Genomic DNA, 20,548 nt, shown 5'->3' with positions numbered 1-20,548 from the left:
AATTGTCCTTTGTTGCCTTTCTTCCTCTCCACCATGTTATTGCTTGTATGCACTTTGTGTGTGCGTTTTGACACACTCAACATCATGCGCCTCGGCTCTGTAGTCACCGCCACACAGCGGCATTCAGGTGAAAGAACGGTACCGGTACTTTTCAAAGGTGGTATAGTACCGATTTCAATTGATTAGTACCACGATACTTTATTAGTAGCAGTATACTGTACAACCCTACTACACACACATACAGTACATAGAAGAAAGTGTGTTTTTGTTGTTTGTGTCTTGCAGACGTCCAGCAGCTGATCGGTAATCCAGAAGAAGTTTCCCCTCAGTTAGGGGGGAGCTCCACTTTGAAGCAGGAGACTCCACAACCACCCTGCATTAAAAAGGAAGAGGAGGAACTCTGCATCACTCAGGAGGGAGAGTGTCTTCTAGGACGAGAGGAAGCTGATTACACCAAGTTTCCACTGAGTATTCTCTCTGTGAAGACTGAAGATGATGAAGAGAAGACTGAAGATGATGAAGAGAAACCACAAGTAGACAACCTCTTAGCTCCACTATCAGATAGTGAGGCTGAAGACGAGGTTGAAGAACCTTTGAGCAGCGATAAAGACTGTGATGGTCATATGAGGACTCACACTGACAACAAATACTCTGAATGCTCTACAAAGAAGAGAGGTAAAACATGTTTGAGCTGCTCAGTTTGTGGTCAAAGTTTTACTAAAAAGAGCAGTTTGACTCGACACATGAGAACACACACAGGAGAAAAACCTTTTAATTGTTCAGTGTGTGGCAAAAGCTTTTCTCTAAATGGCATTTTGACTCGACACACGAGAACACACACAGGAGAAAAACCATTTAATTGTTCAGTTTGTGGCAAAAGCTTTTCTCTAAATGGCATTTTGACTCGACACACGAGAACACACACAGGAGAAAAACCATTTAATTGTTCAGTTTGTGGCAAAAGCTTTTCTCTTAAAAGCATTTTGACTGAACACATGAGAACACACACAGGTGAAAAACCATTTAATTGTTCAGTTTGTGGCAAAAGCTTTTCTGTTAAAAGCAGTTTGACTCAACACATGAGAACACACACAGGTGAAAAACCACTTAATTGTTCAGTTTGTGACAAAAGCTTTTCTCGAAATAGCCATTTGACTGAACACATGAGAACACACACAGGTGAAAAAACATTTCATTGTTCAGTTTGTGATAAAAGCTTTTCTCGAAATAGCCATTTGACTCAACACATGAAAACACACATAGGTGAAAAACCTTTTTATTGTTCAGTTTGTGGCAAAAGCTTTTCTCGAAATAGCCATTTGACTCAACACATGAAAACGCACATAGGTGAAAAACCATTTAGTTGTTCAGTTTGTGGCAAAAGCTGTTCTGTTAAGACAAGTTTGACAACACACATGAGAACACACACAGGTGAAAAACCATTTAGTTGTTCAGTTTGTGGCAAATGCTTTCTTTGTAACAGCTCTTTGTGTCGACACATGAGAACACACACTGGAGAAAAATCATTTAGTTGTTCAGTGTGCTCTAAAAGGTTCCCACGTAATGCAGACGCAGTAAAACACATGAGAACACACACTGGAGAAAAACCATTTAGTTGTTCAGTTTGTGGCAAATGCTTTCTTTGTAACAGCTCTTTGTGTCGACACATGAGAACACACACAGGTGAAAAACCATTTAGTTGTTCAGTGTGCTGTAAAAGGTTCCCACGTAATGCAGATGCAGTAAAACACATAAGAACACACAAGGGAAAATAACCAATTAGCTGTTTAGTTTGTGGTATGTTGCTCATATGTGGTGACATCCACCCTACCCAGGACCTCCTCACTGCTTCTTTCACAAATATCTGAGGTATTCATACAAACTTGGATTATTTGGAGCATAATCTTATCCACTCATGACCCCATGTCTTCTCTGTATCTGAAACCTTCATGAACAGTAAGATAGATGATGCTTCAAGTGCTTGGTTACTCCTTCTTCAGTCCAGGGACCTGGGGCCTCATGTGTCAAGTTTGTGCACGCTCAAAAACCTGCACTACACCCTTTTTCACTGCAAAGTTGAGATGTATCAAAACTGACATTGAGATGCTGGGTAACTGTTTGCATAACCAAGTGCCAACTTTTACTCCTCAGACTAATTGATGTGCAAATCAGAGACATATGAACATTAACACCCACAATCCAACCCCCACCTCCCTCGACATTCGGGCATAACAGGTTCAATCCGGCCCGTGAGATGAGTTTGCGAAGTGTAAAATTCAGCTGCATTTTTAATGAAAGAAACTGCTGTTCTAATTGTCTCCACTGGATGTCGCAATAGCAATTCTGTTAGGCAAGCAAATAGCATAGCAAGTATATCAAGCAAGAGGTACACGGTAAAGCGGGGCTGTGACTCCTCCCCCTCCACCCAACATAAAACAGGAGTAAAATAAGCAATCAGTAACCCCACTTAAAATGCAGCATGAGACACTGCACACTGATATAGTTCTGTGAAAATGATTGTCTTCTGTGCAAATGTAAAGAAAGTGAACAGTGTGTGATTTACTGCAATACTGTCAGTCTTTTCACTTTTTATTTGTGCTTTGTTGAAATTGTTCACACATTGCACAGCTTTTATTTTTCTATCAATACACATTATGTCTAGAAGACAGGAAGTAACTCAACACTCTTGAATAGTTTCTACCTCAGTTTGTATGGTTTGTTGAGTTAGCAGAGGATTAATATCGTATTTCCTTGAATTAGCGCCAGGGCGGTAATTAATTTAAAACCTCTTCTCACTCCGGCGCTCACCAAAGGCATGCGGTAAATTCAGGCCTGCGCTTATAAATTTGAGTGTGATGTAAGGATACCATCATGAAAAGCACATTTATTAAAAAAAACTTTATTATGGTCTTACGTTTACTTATAAATGAAGTCCATGCGCAGCTCCTTCTGAACAAAAGCATCGATAACTTGTTTATAGAAGTCTTCCTTATCTTTCTTCAGTTTTAAAAGTCTCTCTGTCTCGATGGAGATATTCCTTTAATTATTACCTCCTGCTTCGATTGAAAGTCCAGTTTAGAAAACTGTTTTATTTTAGATATGTAATCGTCCATGTTAAAAGGCCAGGCGAGAGGAAAAAATAATCGATCGCTGCTAACTGTTGCTGCTTGTTGTCACTTCTTCTGCAGCCGAGTAGTCGCAAGAAGGATCACTAGCGCCCTCTACCACCAGGAGGCGGGAGTCATTTAATGACTCATATTTGACACACGCAGCTACGGTATATTAATAAAACATAGCTGATTACTGTTCTTTTTAGCATATTCAAGAGCTTGGACCTTGAATCCTACTGAATAGCTTTTAATCTTCTTCCATTTATGTGATTTTAAATGATTGAAATCAGCCTCCTCCATTTTGAAAATGATGACAGGTGAAGTGTCACTCGTGACGTGACGAGTTTGACCCGGCGGAAATTCTAGACATGCGCTAATAAAAATAATATTTTGCGAAACGAGTTTGACCCAGCGTTACTCCTGAGCCGGCGGTAATGCTAAGCATGTGCTAATTACTTTGCGAAACGAGTTTGACCCCGCGGTAATTCTAGGCAGGCGCATACTATATATCCGGCGGCAATTCAAGGAAATACGGTATGTGGAAATGACAAATGAGGTAGTTGATACATAGAATAGTTTTTATTCATGCTTTATTTTGTTTTTTGTTCAATCCTAGATGGGTTGTGACTTAAAGTTTAATAGAAACACTGAGATTAAGTCTAATTTCATTGTGTTCTTCAAGGTGTTTTGAAAATGCACCATTTTTTTCCTCTAAATGTTTAACTAACTTGAAGTATTTTGTCAAGAGGATTATTTGTGATATGTACATTTTCAGAATGTGCTAGTTCTATTTTGGGCCGAAGTAAAATAAAGAAAATAATCTGAAGTTGTCGTAGTCGTATTTTTAAGTTATCATGCTATGATTTTACCCGTCCCGCCCACGTGGAAATAGATTTTCCTCCATGCGGCCCTGAGCTAAAATGAGTTTGACACCCCTGCTGTAATGTGACTCATGTGAGCAGGTTACTGTATAAACACATTTTGTTATAAGTTATAAAAATGTGTTCAGTTCTCAGAGACACATCAATGTCAGGCTGACAATCGCTCTTCCGCTTTCTCCAAACACGAGAACAAAGCAGCTCCTACTGACTTGTGATTGGTCAGACCGTGCCCATCTTAATCACATGGCTAATTTCAATATAATAAATTGCGATGTAACACAATTGAATATCTTATATGCTCAGACAGTAATGTGTTTATATAAGTTTAGATTGTGTTATGATGTTTGTAATGGGGAAAGACGTTAATGTGTCTTGTTTTCATGTTTGCATTTAAGATAGTTGACATTTAGCATGATAGCTGTTAACTGGCGATTAGTGATGTTAAGTGTCTAAGATGGTAGTTATTGATTAGCAGTGTGATGAGGGCTTTCTGCTGGTGAGTGATTAGCACTACAGTTAGAGCCACCTATCGCTAGGTAGAAATGAGCAGTTTCACCAACATGTTTATGTGAAACCATATTACTAACTGTCTGGTGTTTTACAGGATTCATGGAAGTTTATTGTCATATAATTTATTTAATAAGAAAATCAAACTCATTAGAAAGGAGATTAAAGACAACGCGCCCCAGCTGCAACTGGGTTCTATTAACAGATACGACTGTATATACGATGGATACTGCCCTCCGAAATAGTCTCTCTCTTTTTGATGAAATAACATTAGGAGATTTGCTACGTGTAAATGGGATAAAACAAACAACATGTTTACTTGACCCACTTCCTGCGAAACTTATTAAGGAGCTTTTTGTATTATTAGGTCCATCAGTGCTAAATATTATAAACTTATCACTTTCCTCTGGCACTGTTCCTCTAGCATTCAAAAAAGCGGATATTCATCCTCTGCTGAAAAGACCTAACCTCGATCCTGACCTCATGGTAAACTACCGGACGGTGTCCCACCTTCCGTTTATTTAGAAAATCCTCAAAAAAATTGTTGCACAGCAGCTAAATGAACACTTAGCGTCTAACAATCTCTGAGATTATTTAGAAAATCCTCAAAAAAATTGTTGCACAGCAGCTAAATGAACACTTAGCGTCTAACAATCTCTGAGATTGTTAGACGCTAAGTGTTCATTTAGCTGCTGTGCAACAATTTTTTTGAGGATTTTCTAAATAAACGGAAGGTGGGACACCGGTCGGTAGTTTACCATGAGGTCAGGATCGAGGTTAGGTCTTTTCAGCAGAGGATGAATATCCGCTTTTCAATCCGGTTTCAGGGCAAATCACTCTACGGAGACAGCCCTCGCAAAAATGACTAATGATCTATTGCTAACGATGGATTCTGATGCGTCATCTATGTTGCTGATTCTTGATCTTAGCACTGCTTTCGATACAGTCGATAATAATATTTTATTAGAGCGTATCAAAACGCGTATTGGTACATCAGACTTAGCCTTGTCTTGGTTTAACTCTTATCTTACTGACAGGATGCAGTGTGTCTCCCATAACAATGTGACCTCGGACTATGTTAAGGTAACGTGTGGAGTTCCCCAGGGTTCGGTTCTTGGCCCTGCACTCTTTAGTATTTGCATGCTGCCGCTAGGTGACATCATACGCAAATACGGTGTTAGCTTTCACTGTTATGCTGATGACACTCAACTCTACATGCCCCTAAAGCTGACCAACACGCCGGATTGTAGTCAGCTGGAGGCGTGTCTTAATGAAATTAAACAATGGATGTCCGCTAACTTTTTGCAACTCAACGCTAAGAAAACGGAAATGCTGATTATCGGTCCTGCTAGACACCGACATCTATTTAATAATACCACCTTAACATTTGACAACCAAACAATTACACAAGGCGACTCGGTAAAGAATCTGGGTATTATCTTCCACCCAACTCTCTCGTTTGAGTCACACATTAAGAGTGTTACTAAAACGGCCTTCTTTCATCTCCGTAATATCGCTAAAATTCGTTCCATTTTGTCCACCAGCGACGCTGAAATCATTATTCATGCGTTCGTTACATCTCGTCTCGATTACTGTAACGCTTTATTTTCGGGTCTCCCTATGTCTAGCATTAAAAGATTACTGTTGGTACAAAATGCGGCTGCTAGACTTTTGACAAGAACAAGAAAGTTTGATCATATTACGCCTATACTGTATATACCTTTATATACTTTGTACATATATATATATATATATATATATATATATATATATATATATATATATATATATATATATATATATATATATATATATATATATATATATATACTACCGTTCAAATGTTTGGGGTCACATTAAAATGTCGTTATTTTTCAATGAAGATAACTTTAAACTAGTCTTAACTTTAAAGAAATACACTCTATACATTGCTAATGTGGTAAATGACTATTCTAGCTGCAAATGTCTGGTTTTTGGTGCAATATCTACATAGGTGTATAGAGGCCCATTTCCAGCAACTATCACTCCAGTGTTCTAATGGTACAATGTGTTTGCTCATTGGCTCAGAAGGCTAATTGATGATTAGAAAACCCTTGTGCAATCATGTTCACACATCTGAAAACAGTTTAGCTCGTTACAGAAGCTACAAAACTGACCTTCCTTTGAGCAGATTGAGTTTCTGGAGCATCACATTTGTGGGGTCAATTAAACGCTCAAAATGGCCAGAAAAAGAGAACTTTCATCTGAAACTCGACAGTCTATTCTTGTTCTTAGAAATGAAGGCTATTCCACAAAATTGTTTGGGTGACCCCCAAACTTGGCTCACCTGCACTGGCTTCCTGTGCACTTAAGATGTGACTTTAAGGTTTTACTACGTATGTATAAAATACTACACGTATCTTGCTGATTGTATTGTACCATATGTCCCGGCAAGAAATCTGCGTTGTAAGAACTCCGGCTTATTAGTGATTCCCAGAGCCCAAAAAAAGTCTGCGGGCTATAAAGCATTTTCTATTGGGGCTCCAGTACTATGGAATGCCCTCCCGGTAACAGTTAGAGATGCTACCTCAGTAGAAGCATTTAAGTCCCATCTTAAAACTCATTTGTATACTCTAGCCTTTAAATAGACTCCAGAGTCGGGACCCGGGGTGGACCGCTCGCCTGTGCATCGGTTGGGGACATCTCTGCGCTGCTGACCTGTCTCCGCTCGGGATGGTCTCCTGCTGGCCCCACTATGGACTGGACTTTCACTATTATGTGTCACAATATTATACTAGACGTCCATTGTATCCGGTCTCCCCTAGAGAAGGGGGGCGGGGGGAGGGTCACCCACATCTGCGGTCCTCTCCAAGGTTTCTCATAGTCATTCACATCGACGTCCCACTGGGTTGTGAGTTTTTCCTTGCCCTGATGTGGGCTCTGAGCCGAGGATGTCATTGTGGCTTGTGCAGCCCTTTGAGACACTTGTGATTTAGGGTTATATAAATAAACATTGATTGATTGATTGATTGATTGATACCAGCACATGATACACATGAGATGGCACACAATTTAGTAGCACGTGAACAATAGGATTGGTCCTGGTGGAGATCTACACTCTTAGTGCTTTTCTTCTTTATTCAGAGTAATCATTTGACTTTCTAAAGGTTTTTAACTAAAACAACTAAGTGGGTTGAAAAATATTTCTGTTTCTTAATTGTAGTATTTAAAATGTAGGATTTTTCTTCTTCAATGTTTGCCCTTTTTCTGGTTTGAACAACAGCCATGGAAAAAGTCTGTGCATGTGCTTGTATATATATATTTTTTATTTTGAAACTGTATTTGTCCATTATTTGATGTTAGATACTTTTGCCAACCATTGTTTTAAAACAAGATTAAATGCCTTTATTTTGAAAAACCACTGTTGTGGAGTAGGAAACGGAAGTTGCTGGCTTCTAGCGCATGCGCAAATCTACTTGAAGCCAAGTAAAAAAGACGAAGACCGCATGCTATGGTTGTTCGGCGATTCTTCGAATTCACGATCTTAAAGTCATATGATTCACTGCAAATATAGCAAAAAAATATTTTAATTGGTATTTTCCAAAGCCACGAAACGTGCATTGAGTTTGTAGCGATATCTGAAGTGAAGATTGAAGACGTGATAGAAGATGGACGACTACTGCTATGCTAAGATGGCGACGTCCGCTAAAAGAGAACATGAAAGAGAATCAGCGCCACCAACTTCCAGCAAATCACCAACGGAGATAAAGACGGAAGATGAAGGTGAGTGACTTGAAGTTTCGTCATTTTAAAGTTACTTCAAGTCCTGGAATGAGTGTTGATGAGAAATTGCCCGATTTGAATGTAAAGAAAGAGCCGCCATGATTGTTAGCTTGAAGAAGGCAGTGGAGTTCACATCAGAGGAGATGAAAGAATGCAAAAGTCAAATGAAGAAAGTGGAAGAGCAAATAAATCGCTTGTGTAAAGAAAATAATGATGTGAAAGAAGAGATGTTGGGGAAGAGTAAGAGATGTGAAGAGAAGACTGGACCACATGTCTACATCAACCTGCAGAGGATTGGAGGTCATAAAGAACAAGAATCATTTCATTACTGTCAACTTTTGATTGGGAAGTTCAAAGTTACTAAAGAAAATGTAAATAATTTGCATTCTTGTTATGCGCCTTGTTAGAATATTGTAGAAAGTAAACACTTAAAGGCCTACTGAAACCCACTACTACCGACCACGCAGTCTGATAGTTTATATATCAATGATGAAATCTTAACATTGCAACACATGCCAATACGGCCGGGTTAACTTATAAAGTGACATTTTAAATTTGCCGCTAAACTTCCGGTTCGAAACGCCTCTGAAGATGACGTATGCGCGTGACGTAGCCCGGGGAACACGGGTATGCCTTCCACATTGAAGCCAATACGAAAAAGCTCTGTTTTCATTTCATAATTCCACAGTATTCTGGACATCTGTGTTCGTGAATCTGTTGCAATTATGTTCATTGCATTATGGAGAAAGAAGCTGAGCAAGCAAAGAAGAAAGTTGTCGGTGCGAAACGGACGTATTTTTAGAATGAAGTCAGCAACAACAGTACACAGCCGGCGCTTCTTTGTTTACATTCCCGAAAGATGCAGTCAAGATGGAAGAACTCGGATAACAGAGACTCTAACCAGGAGGACTTTTGACTTCGATACACAGACGCCTGTAGAGAACTGGGACAACACAGACTCTTACCAGGATTACTTTGATTTGGATGACAAAGACGCAGACGTGCTACCGTGAGTATGCAGCTTTGGCTTCTAAACATTTGATCGCTTGACCGAATGTGCGCAACTTTTTTTTTGCGTATGTACGTAACTTTTTAAAAATATATAAGCTTTATGAACCTTGGGTTAGGTGAACGGTCTTTTGGGCTGAGTGATTGTGTGTGTTGATCAGGTGTTTGAATTGTATTGGCGTGTTCTATGGAGCTAGGAGCTAGCAGAGGAGCTAGGAGCTAGCATAACAAACACGTAGGTGTTTTTATGCAGGATTAATTTGTGGCATATTAAATATAAGCCTGGTTGTGTTGTGGCTAATAGAGTAAATATATGTCTTGTGTTTATTTACTGTTGTAGTCATTCCCAGCTGAATATCAGGTCACCCCCGGCTCTCACAGCATCTTCCCTATCTGAATCGCTTCAACTCCCCACTAGTCCTTCACTTGCACTTTACTCATCCACAAATCTTTCATCCTCGCTCAAATTAATGGGGAAATTGTCGCTTTCTCGGTCCGAATCTCTCTCACTTCATGCGGCCATCATTGTAAACAATAGGGAACTTTGCGTATATGTTCAACTGACTACGTCACACTACTTCCGGTAGGGGCAAGCCTTTTTTTTATCAGATACCAAAAGTTGCAATCTTTATCGTCGTTGTTCTATACTAAATCCTTTCAGCAAAAATATGGCAATACCGCGAAATGATCAAGTATGACACATAGAATAGATCTGCTATCCCCGTTTAAATAAAAAAAAATCATTTCAGTAGGCCTTTAATACACCCTGTAGTTTTAAACTTCAACTAATTGATGAAGTACTATTTTAGTTGACTTCATCTGGCGTCAGGCTGTCGCCGGCCGGTATATATAAATATAATATGTGTATATATATTAAATGGTAAATGGGTTATACTTGTATAGTGCTTGTCTACCTTCAAGGTACTCAAAGCGCTTTGACACTATTTCCACATTCACACACACATTCACACACTGATGGCTGGAGCTGCCATGCAAGGCGCTAACCATGACCCATCAGGAGCAAGGTCTTGCTCAGGGACACAACGGACGGGACTCAGATGGCGGAAGCTGGGGATCAAACCGGAAACCCTCAAGTTGCTGGCACAGCCGCTCTACCAGCCGAGCCACGTCGTCCCACCCATCCATCTTCTTCCGCTTATCCGTGGTCAGGTCGCGGAAACAGCAGCCTAAGCAGAGAAGCCCAGACTTCCCTCTCCCCAGCCACTTTGTCCAGCTCCTCCCGGGGGATCCCGAGGCGTTCCCAGGCCAGCCAGGAGACTCCCAACGTGTCCTGGGTCTTCCCCGTGGCCTCCTACCGGTAGGATGTGCCCTAAACACCTCCCTAGGGAGGCGTTTGGGTGGCATCCTGACCAGATGCCCGAACCACCTCATCTGGTTCCTCTCCATGTGGCTTTACTTTGAGTTCTTCACAGATGGCAGAGCTTCTCACCCTATCTCTAAGGGAGAGCCCCGCCACCCGGCGGAGGAAACTCATTTCGGTCACTTGTACCCGTGATCTTGTCCTTTCGGTCATAATCCAAAGCTCATGACCATAGGTGAGGATGGGAACGTAGATCGACCGGTAAATTGAGATCTTTGCCTTCTGGCTCAACTCCTTCTTCAACACGTCCGCATTACTGAAGACACCGCACCGTGAACAAGACTCCGAGGTACTTGAACTCCTCCCCTTGGGTCAAGATCTCCTCCCCAACCCGGAGATGGCACTCCACCCTTTTCCGGGCGAGAACCATGGACTCGGACTTGGAGGTGCTGATTCTCATCCCAGTCGCTTCACACTCGGCTGCGAACAGATCCAGTGAGAGCTGAAGATCCTGGCCAGATGAAGCCATCAGGACCACATCATCTGCAAAAAGCAGAGACCTAATCCTGCAGCCACCAAACCGGATCCTCTCAACACCCTGGCTGCGCCTATATATATATATATATATATATATATATATATATATATATATATATATATATATATATATATATATATATATATATATATATATATATATTATATATCAATGGCCAAATATATATATTTGAAAAGCCCTCGGCCAAATTTTTTTAGCCAAATGTGGCCCTCGAGTCAAAAAGTTTAGAGACCCCTGCACTGGCCTTTCTAGAGCTTTTCAGCTCTTTAGTTCAAACCATTACTGCATTTAAACATGTTCTACAACCTGTCACTATTTACACTTCACGCACCCTCTTTATTAACCAGTAGAATTGTCCTTTGTTGCCTTTCTTCCTCTCCACCATGTTATTGCTTGTATGCACTTTGTGTGTGCGTTTTGACACACTCAACATCATGTGCCTCGGCTCTGTAGTCACCGCCACACAGCGGCATTCAGGTGAAAGAACGGTACCGGTACTTTTCAAAGGTGGTATAGTACCGATTTCAATTGATTAGTACCACGATACTTTATTAGTAGCAGTATACTGTACAACCCTACTACACACACATACAGTACATAGAAGAAAGTGTGTTTTTGTTGTTTGTGTCTTGCAGACGTCCAGCAGCTGATCGGTAATCCAGAAGAAGTTTCCCCTCAGTTAGGGGGGAGCTCCACTTTGAAGCAGGAGACTCCACAACCACCCTGCATTAAAAAGGAAGAGGAGGAACTCTGCATCACTCAGGAGGGAGAGTGTCTTCTAGGACGAGAGGAAGCTGATTACACCAAGTTTCCACTGAGTATTCTCTCTGTGAAGACTGAAGATGATGAAGAGAAACCACAAGTAGACAACCTCTTAGCTCCACTATCAGATAGTGAGGCTGAAGACGAGGTTGAAGAACCTTTGAGCAGTGATACAGACTGTGAAGGTGATATGAGGACTCACACTGACAACAAATACTCTGAATGCTCTACAAAGAAGAGAGGTAAAACATGTTTGAGCTGCTCAGTTTGTGCTGAAGGTTTTACTAAAAAGAGCAGTTTGACTCAACACATGAGAACACACACAGGTGAAAAACCATTTAGTTGTTCAGTTTGTGGCAAAAGCTTTTTTCGAAATTATGGTTTGACTGAACACATGAGAACACACACAGGAGAAAAAACATTTAAGTGTTCAGTTTGCGGCGTAGGTTTTTCTCGAAATAGCCATTTGACTCAACACATGAGAACACACACAGGTGAAAAAACATTTAATTGTTCAGTTTGTGGCAAAGTATTTTCTCGAAATTTTCTCTTGACTCGACACATGAGAACACACACAGGTGAAAAACCATTTAGTTGTTCAGTTTGTGGCAAAAGCTTTTTTCGAAATTATGGTTTGACTGAACACATGAGAACACACACAGGAGAAAAAACATGTAATTGTTCAGTTTGTGGCAAAAGCTTTTCTCAAAATAGCTCTTTGACTCAACACATGAGAACACACACAGGTGAAAAACCATTTAATTGTTCAGTTTGTGGTAAAAGCTTTTCTCAAAATAGCGATTTGACTCGACACATGAGATTACACACAGGAGAAAAAACAATTAATTGTTCAGTTTGTGGTAAAAGCTTATCTCAAAATAGCGATCTGACTCAACACATGAGAACACACACTGGTGAAAAACCATTTAATTGTTCAGTTTGTGGCAACAGCTTTTCTCAAAATGGCTCTTTGACTCAACACATGAGAACACACACAGAAGAAAACAAATTTTACTGTTCAGTTTGTGGTAAAAGCTTTCCTCATAACAGCTCTTTGTGTCGACACATGAGAACACACGCTGGAGGAAAACCATTTAGTTGTTCAGTGTGCTGTAAAAGGTTCACACATAATGTAGACGCAGTTAAACACATAAGAACACACAAGGGAAAATAACCAATTAGCTGTTTAGTTTGTGGTATGTTGCTCATATGTGGTGACATCCACCCTACCCAGGACCTCCTCACTGCTTCTTTCACAAATATCTGAGGTATTCATACAAACTTGGATTATTTGGAGCATAATCTTATCCACTCATGACCCCATGTCTTCTCTGTATCTGAAACCTTCCTGAACAATAAGATAGATCAGTGGTTCTCAAATGGGTTTACGCGTACCCCTGGGGGTACTTCAAGGTATGCCAAGGGGTACGTGAGATTTTTTTTTAAATGTCTGTCAAAGAACTGTGAAAAGAAATGCAACAATGCAATATTCAGTGTTGACAGCTAGCTTTTTTGTGGACATGTTCCATAAATGTTGATGTTAAAGAATTCTTTTTTTGTGAAAAAAGTTTAGAATTAAAGTTAAAGTTAAAGTACCAATGATTGTCACATACACACTAGGTGTGGTGAAATTTGTCCTCTGCATTTGACCCATCCCCTTGTTCACCCCCTGGGAGGTGAGGGGAGCAGTGGGCAGCAGCGGTGCCGCGCCCGGGAATCATTTATGGTGATTTAACCCCCAATTCCAACCCTTGATGCTGAGTGCCAAGCAGGGAGGTAATGGGTCCCATTTTTGTAGTCTTTGGTATGACTCGGCCGGGGTTTGAACTCACAACCTACCGATCTCAGGGCGGACACTCTAACCACTAGGCCACTGAGTAGGTAAGTTCATGAATCCAGATGGATCTCTATTACAATCCCCAAAGAGGGCACTTTAAATGATGATTACTTCTATGTGTAGAAATCTTTATTTATAATTGAATCACTTGTTTATTTTTTAACAAGTTTAGTTATTTTTATGTTTTTTTCCAAATAGTTCAAGAAAGACCACAACAAATGAGCAATATTTTGCACTGTTATACAATTTAATAAATCAGAAACTGATGACATAGTGCTGTATTTTACTTCTTTATCTCTTTTTTTTAACCAAAAATGCTTTGCTCTGATTAGGGGGTACTTGAATTAAAACAATTTTCACAGGGGGTACATCACTGAAAAAAGGTTGAGAACCACTGAGATAGATGATGCTTCAAGTGCTTGGTTACTCCTTCTTCAGTCCAGGGACCTGGGGCCTCATGTGTCAAGTTTGTGCACGCCCAAAAACCTGCACTACACTCTTTTTCACTGCAAAGTTGAGATGTATCAAAACTGACGTTGACGCATAAGTGATGCTGGGTAACAGTTCCCACAATGGACCACAATGGAAACAAGCCTTTTGGCTTTTTGTGCCATCAATTTGCCTTTTTAAATAATTACATGGATTCAATTCTTTAAGATGTCAATAAACTTCTCAATTAATCAATCCCAAAAAGGGCCAAATTTTACTCCTCAAACTGATTGATGTGCAAATCAGAGACATATGAACAATTAACCCCCAACACCCAAAACCCAACCCCCACCTCCCTCGACATTCGGGCATAACAGGTTCAATCCGGCCCGTGAGATTAGTTTGTTAAGAGTAAAAGTCAGCTGCATTTTTATATGACAGAAACTGCTGTTCTAAATGTGTCCATTGGGTGTCGCAATTTCAATTCTGTTAGGCAAGCAAATAGTTGTTCCCGGGCGAGTAAGTATACCAAGCAAGAGGTACACAGTCTTTATTAAAGGAAATATATACATATATATATATATATATATATATATATATATATATATATATATATATATATATATATATATATATATATATATATATATATATATATATATATATATATATATATATATATATATATATATATATATATATGTATGTGTATATATATATGTATATGTATATATATATGTATATGTATATATATATATATATATATATATATGTATGTGTATATATATATGTATATGTATGTGTATATATATATATATATGTATGTGTATATATATATGTATATGTATGTGTATATATACATGTATATGTATGTGTATATATTTATGTATATGTATGTGTATATATTTATATATATTTATGTATATATATATATATATATATATATATGTACATACATATATATATATATATATATATGTACATACATATATATATATATATATATATATATACATATATATATATATATATATATATATATATATATATATATATATATATATATATATATATATATATATATATATATATATATATATATATATATTATATTATTGAATATTATATTATTGAATATATAATATTATATTATATAACTATATATTATATACAATATAATGTGTATGTAACCAACAGGAAATGGGTGTCGGACTATGTGTTTTACTGTAAATGTTGGAGGTGTGTTGAGAGGAGCGGTGCTGTCAGACAAGGGCTAGACAGGCAGGGTTGTCCGGGGGCGGAAGAGTGGTCGTGAGGCAGGAGCGAATCGTCGTAGTCCGGGGGCAAGCGAGGAGTGGAGAACCAGGAAGCACGAGGAAGACAGGGAAGATCCAGGAGCACAAGACACACAGCTTGACTCAGGGACGCACACAAGGAACTGCGAGGCGAGGAAGGACAGGACAATTACGCAGGGAAAACACAGAGATCAGGCTTTGAAAAAGGCAACTAGGGAGTTTGAGACGAGCTTACGGTACGATGTACAGGTCTCTACGTTCTGGCACTGGATCTCTGGTAGCGGTGGTTTAAGTAGGCGTCCCTCTCATCAGTGCAGTGGAAAGCAGCTGGCCGCAGCAGCCGGGGTTACACGCGCGCGAGCGCTCTTGGAGGTGTGTCAGCGCAGCTCACAGATGATTGTGCACTGGTGTGTGTCCGGGCCGTGACATCCCCTCCTCGGACAATTTTTTACACGGGTAAGGTGCCGTGTATTTCTTGAATCTCCGGCTCTTAGCTTTGTATGGACTCATTGATCGTTTAGAAACTGACTTCGGAGAGGAAGTGACGCCAGATAGACCGCGCCCCACACAGGAAGTGACGCCAGAAAGACGCACCCCACACAGGAAGTGATGTCAGAAAGAACGCACCACAGCCAGCTTCATAATAAAGCGGTTTCGTAACTCGGAGCTAACCACTGGAAATATGGAGGCGAGTCATCCAGACATGCCCGTGTTTCTCCTTCTTCTACATGTACAGACACTTGTGGAAATCACACATGAATACCTTAAGAGAAAGCGATTGCAGTTATTTGGGATACAACACTTCTCGGACGAGAAGATAACTTTCCAATGTGTGATTCACTACAATAGGGCCCCAAAGCACACTGGATTCCAGTTAATTGAAATACCACAACACTGGATATTGTTAAGATAAGTTACATTTAAGAACTTGCACACAAAGCAACACTGGAGTTAAAACTGTGACGTGTGCATATTCCGCGCGTGCGCATTAGGTCTCGTTACGCCGGCTGACGGAGGCGGGGAGGGTCTTAAACGGTGGCATTGTGTGTGTGTGTGCAAGGATAAGGTTAGGTGGGATTTACCCTTGATAACCTACTTGGTGTAAACGGGTCCTAAAAATAATATTTTGCGTTACCATAAATGAATGATGATTAATCACAGTGTTCGTTTAGACCGGCGCAGGAAGGCATTGCACAGGCAGCGATGACGTCACTGCTCGCTGTACATATCCTACGAAGTCAGACCTACACTGTTTCTATGTCTATTTCTCAGATAATGCAATTGTTGATGACTGAAGTGCTGATATCAACCAAACCTAACCCCCCCTCCACATCCCACCCCCCGGAGATTAAATAATGTAAATAATTGAATAATAATTGAATCAGTCGAGTCAGTCACCGAGCAAGCTCACTTGTTAGCCACGGCTACAGCACCGGCAACAACACACTCTTGTTGTTGTTATGCTCCGCTCGCGGCGGTTTGATGAGGTCATCAAGCGTCGCCAGTAAACCTCTCATGCTGCAGTCGTCAACTCCTGTGTTGTGTGTGGGAGAGGGGAGGGGCTGCTGACTGGGAGACGCAACTGCTCTGTACTTCTCCCTACGTCCGTGTACCGCTCCGTACAGCGGAGTTTTAAAAAGTCATACATTTAACTTTTTGAAACCGATACCGATAATTTCCGATATTACATTTTAAAGAATTTATCGGCCGATAATACATCTCTACTTGAAACTGGTTTTGATAAAAAGGAAAAATCCCACATTTCAGGTCAATGAGTGATTTGGTGGGAGTGTAGCTGTTGCTGAGAGAGTTTGCATGCTTTAAATATGTGTCATAAATAAATAAATATTAATAAACAAGTTAATTATGCAGAGTCATTGGCGTTGTTAGGCCTATTTTAGGGGGGCTCAAGCCCCCCTAAAATGTTCGTAAGCCCCCCTAAATAATTTGGTGTTAAAAAAATAAAAAATCACATTTTTTTTTCTCGATTTTTTTTGCAAATACATGCCGACATATTCATTATAAAGTGGCCCGAATATGAGTTTAAATAAATAATCATATAACCTGTCATTATTCACTCAGTTTCCCCTCACTTCATAGCGTAAGGTGGAGAGCCTCTTTAGTGCGTCGGTATCCAATCCATTCCACTTGTTCATATAGAAAATGCCCACATCACTCAAAATCCAGTCCGCATTTTCTCTGTGACCTTGCTTGCGGTCCTTGGACTTGTTCATATAGAAAATGCCCACATCACTCAAATCCAGTCCACATTTTCTCTGCGACCTTGCTTGCGGTCCTGCAGGTGTACGAAGCACATTAGCACACAGCACTGCAGAACAAGAACCTTGTGTCTGCAATTGTAAATAATTTAGTTTTTAAGTTTTGTGTGTATTATACATTAGCCTATTGTCAAAATAATGAAAAAAAACATCATTAAATATATTTGTTTTATTGTATTGTTACATTAATAGCTGTTGTATTATTATAGGATGGCTTGTTAAACATTTCATAGGATTTTCAGAGGGTGTAAAAACCAAGACATTTAATATAAAATGTAAAATGAATAAATACATAAAAAGAAAAAGAAAAAAAATGGTTAAAAGCCATCGTCCCGGGGAGCATTTAATTTCGTCCCGTGCACCACGGGACTACGTTAATCTCAAGCCCTGGAAGTTACATTTTATTGTTTGCATTATTTGTTTCAGCATTGCACTTTGAAGATGGTCCCTCAGCTCTTTGACAGCTTTGGCTCTTTTTCAGATCAGCAGACGGACTCTAAGTCTTTCTTATTTACAGTATATATAAACGTTTCTCATTTCTATTCAGACTTCCATATATATTTAATTTCCTTAACGGCTTGCCATAATATATATATATATATATATATATATATATATATATATATATATATATATATATATATATATATATATATATATATATATATATATATATATATATATATATTATATATAAGCCAAATTATCCCGATCAAATATTACTTTAATTCAAGTAATTATGTAATATTTCCAGGGCTTGAATTTACAACCATTTTAGTCACATATGTGCCCAAAATGTAATCTGTGCAACTTCAAAATATTTGGGAACAAACAATTATTGTATTATGAGCGAAAGTGGTGGCATTAGCCTCTAAGTTGTGAATGAATAACATAGAGGCTAATGCCATGACTTTCATTGTGTTTCAGTGTATCTTGAAGGATCATGCAAGTCATTGTTTCTTGTTGATGATGAAAACAAAATGTCACTGTGCAAACCCATGTTTGTTGTTGTACTGAACACACATTGAAAATAAACCCACTGAAATAATAATAATAACAATGAATAATTTCTAAGTCTTTGTTAGCCGTTTGTGAAGTTTTGTGCTCGTGCGCTACGTTCGTTCGCATCCTGTGCATCTCCTGGGGGCTAAGCCCCCCCTGTCCTTAAAAGCTAGTGACGCCCCTGTGCAGAGTTATAAAATATTATTAGAAAATGTGTGATTGTAAAATCTCCTGAGCAAAATGTAAATGGATTGTGTTAATTGTGTTGCAAAGCGGAAGGATTGTTGTGATGCTGCGACCCCACGGACTGTAAACAAGGCAGAACATGCAAGAGGGGAGGGTGCTTGAGCACGTTGTCTTCAGCTCCTCCAAACATTGAAGTGTATTCCATGATTTGTGCAACACTTCAAGCAAGTGATTATTAGAACCTCTTTTTGTTAAAAGCAGCCAACGAGGTATTGTATATTTGTCATTTAAAGGCCTACTGAAAGCCACTACTACCGACCACGCAGTCTGATAGTTTATATATCAATGATGAAATCTTAACATTGCAACACATGCCAATACGGCCGGGTTAACTTATAAAGTGACATTTAAAATATCCGGCTGAAACGTCCGTGATCCACAATAGAAAAAGGAGAGTGTGGAATCCAATGAGCCAGCTTGTACCTAAGTTACGGTCAGAGCGAAAAAAGATACGTCCATCACTGCCTCTCAAGTCCTTCACTGTAACGTTCCTCATCTACGAATCTTTCATCCTCGCTCAAATTAATGGGGTAATCATCACTTTCTCGGTCCGAATCTCTCTCGCTCCATTGTAAACAACGGGGAATTGTGAGGAATACTAGCTCCTGTGACGTCACGCTACTTCCGGTACAGGCAAGGCTTTTTCTTATCAGCGAGCAAAAGTTGCGAACTTTATCGTCGATTTTCTCTACTAAATCCTTTCAGCAAAAATATGGCAATATCGCGAAATGATCAAGTATGACACATAGAATGGATCTGCTATTCCCGTTTAAATTTAAAAAAATCATTTCAGTAGGCCTTTAATTTCTTTCTGAGTGTTTATTGATGTGAAATCAAAGTCTGATGTACTGTATTGTACTGTATTTTGTAAGTTCTCACGGCGTGTTGGCGTGGATGGTGTGTACAGCAAGAAGGAGTCAATAAACGCCCGTTTTACAAAAAAGGAACTTTCCTGTGTTGCTGTGTATCGAAAGGAGCTACACTAACTGTCTGGTGTTTTACAGGATTCATGGAAGTTTATTGTCATAGCAGCACATGATACACATGAGATGGCACACAATTTAGTTGCACGTGAACAATAGGATTGGTCCTGGTGGAGATCTACACTCTTAGTGCTTTTCTTCTTTATTCAGAGTAATCATTTGACTTTTTTAAAGATTTTTAACTAAAACAACTAAGTAAGTTGAAAATATTTCTGTTTCTTGTAGTATTTAAATGTAGGATTTGTTTTCGATGTCTGCCCTTTTTCTGGTTTGAACAACAGCCATGGAAAAAGTCTGTGCACGTGCTTGTATATATATATTTTTTATTTTCAAACAGAAGTTGTCCATTGTTTGATGTTAGATACTTTTGCTAAAATTGTTTTAAAACAAGAATAAAATGCCTTTGTTTTGAAAAACAACTGCTGTGGAGTAGGAAACGGAAGTTGCTGGTTTTAGCGCATGCGCAAATGTACGTGAAGCCAAGCAAAAAGACGAAGACCGCATGCTATGGTTGTTCGGAGATTCTTCGAATTCACGATCTTAAAGTCATATGATTCACAGCAAATA

The 20,548-nt window shown here is 39.4% G+C and overlaps 3 protein-coding genes across 5 annotated transcripts in view; all 3 read left to right on the top strand.

Moving 5' to 3' along the window:
* Nucleotides 1-289: 289 nt before the first annotated feature.
* LOC133632336 (gastrula zinc finger protein XlCGF17.1-like) lies at nt 290-3,907 on the top strand. Its single transcript, XM_062024718.1, has one exon. It carries the CDS (start codon nt 624-626, stop codon nt 1,773-1,775), a length of 1,152 nt encoding a protein of 383 aa, XP_061880702.1. The 5' UTR covers nt 290-623; the 3' UTR covers nt 1,776-3,907.
* A 4,183-nt stretch (nt 3,908-8,090) lies between these two features.
* LOC133632307 (gastrula zinc finger protein XlCGF17.1-like) overlaps nt 8,091-20,548 on the top strand; it is a 607,858-nt gene continuing 595,400 nt past the window's right edge. For both annotated transcript variants that reach the window (XM_062024675.1, XM_062024676.1), the window contains exon 1: nt 8,091-8,260. In XM_062024675.1, coding sequence (XP_061880659.1) covers nt 8,146-8,260 — 115 coding nt within the window. In that variant the 5' untranslated portion in view covers nt 8,091-8,145. The remainder of the gene's footprint in view (nt 8,261-20,548) is intronic.
* The window catches only part of LOC133632323 (gastrula zinc finger protein XlCGF17.1-like), a 293,261-nt gene continuing 281,183 nt past the window's right edge, over nt 8,471-20,548 (top strand). For both annotated transcript variants that reach the window (XM_062024700.1, XM_062024699.1), the window contains exon 1: nt 8,471-8,560. In XM_062024700.1, the coding sequence (XP_061880684.1) occupies nt 8,488-8,560 (73 nt within the window). In that variant the 5' untranslated portion in view covers nt 8,471-8,487. The remainder of the gene's footprint in view (nt 8,561-20,548) is intronic.

The sequence above is a fragment of the Entelurus aequoreus genome, linkage group LG17, assembly GCF_033978785.1.
Source record: "Entelurus aequoreus isolate RoL-2023_Sb linkage group LG17, RoL_Eaeq_v1.1, whole genome shotgun sequence".
Lineage (NCBI taxonomy): Eukaryota > Metazoa > Chordata > Actinopteri > Syngnathiformes > Syngnathidae > Entelurus > Entelurus aequoreus.
This window is presented reverse-complemented; position numbering and strand designations above follow the sequence as displayed.